The sequence below is a fragment of the Geospiza fortis genome, unplaced genomic scaffold (assembly GCF_000277835.1).
Source record: "Geospiza fortis unplaced genomic scaffold, GeoFor_1.0 scaffold412, whole genome shotgun sequence".
Classification (NCBI taxonomy): Eukaryota; Metazoa; Chordata; class Aves; order Passeriformes; family Thraupidae; genus Geospiza; species Geospiza fortis.
In genome coordinates, this window is record NW_005054504.1 from 1,053,481 (window position 1) to 1,054,743 (window position 1,263).

A 1,263-nucleotide genomic window follows, 5' to 3' on the forward strand; every position below is an offset into this window, starting at 1 on the left:
CACCCCCCCCCCCCCCCCCCCCCCCCAAGCCATTTGTGAGCTCCTGAAGTCCTGCACAGAGGGACCAGAGCCTGGAGAGTCTCTCAAGAATGTCAAGGGCAATGCAGGGCATTGTGGCAGCTCCTCTTCTGGGAGATCTTGGATGAACTTCCAGATGCTCTGGTGCCCCATGAGAGCTGCCACGAGGTGTCTCAGCAAGGGAACAGGTATACAGGTATCTGGAGCAGAACTCTCCCAGTGCCAGGAGCCCTGGAGCCTGGCGTCTGCCGCCCTTGTCCCCTCATTCTCCTAGCCCATGGACTTTTTATTGTGCTGTTTTTTATAAAGATGCCTGGTCACTGCAGGAAAGCATATTTCCTGTGGCTTTAATTAGATTATGCTGGAAGAAACAGCAAGACAAAGGGGTTCCCAGCCTGCCCTTGGCTTTGTTTTTTGCTCTGTTGTTTTCCACTGCTGATTGAAACAACAGGAAATCTGGTATGGAGACAGGTCAGCAGCATGTGGCTCCCATGACTCCTGACCCCTTGCCTGCTTCCATGTCCCCCAGGCACCTGGTGTGGTGTGCTGTGATGAGACTAGTCTTGTGTGGTGACCACTGGCAGGAGGCTGGTGCCCTGGGGAGCTGTCAGGATTTGGGACTGCCCATCTAGGGAAAAATGTGAGGAATGAGGGAACAGAGAAGCTGGCTGACTACTGCCCCTGACCCACCTCAGAGCCCCATGTGCTCTGTCCCCACAGCAGGTAGACTGCCCTTGTGAGAGCTGTGGGAGCTGTTTCAGGAACACAGTTGGGAAAATAAACAATAGGAAACCTCACAAGTGTCAAGGGTTGTGGCTTTTAGGTGAGATGCCTCTTGGGTGGAAATCCCCACATCCCCCATCCAGAGTGGGATGCCCGTCTTGCCGCCCACGCAAGGGGCGGGGGTAAGCCGGAGCGCCGTTCCAGTCCCTCCCTGCCCGGGTATGTCGCTGTACCCGAGCCGCCTGGGGCAGCCCGCGCCCCTCTGAGCGCTGCAGTGTCCTCGCGGACGCCGGAGATGAGCTGTTGACAGTCCCGTCCCCGGGGCACGAAGGACCTCTCGTGGTGGCGATCCTGCGCTGCTACCCTTTCGGGGCCGAAGAGATGCCGGCGGTAGGGACTCCGCCTGCTCCCCGCCCCTGTGGCCCTCCAAGGCGGGTCCCAACCGCCTTGTGGGCGATCTTGTGCCTGCAGAAGTTCCACGTCCAGAACCGCGCCCCGGAGCGTCTCTGGAGCCCCACGGAG

At 59.1% G+C, this 1,263-nt stretch overlaps 1 protein-coding gene across 1 annotated transcript in view; it reads left to right on the forward strand.

Annotated features, from left to right (window-relative positions):
* The first annotated feature begins 1,122 nt into the window (after window positions 1-1,122).
* Window positions 1,123-1,263, forward strand: part of RPS4X (ribosomal protein S4 X-linked) — a 6,290-nt gene continuing 6,149 nt past the window's right edge. Inside the window, exon 1 of the mRNA XM_014310260.2 lies at window positions 1,123-1,131. Within this exon, the coding sequence (XP_014165735.1) occupies window positions 1,123-1,131 (9 nt within the window). The remainder of the gene's footprint in view (window positions 1,132-1,263) is intronic.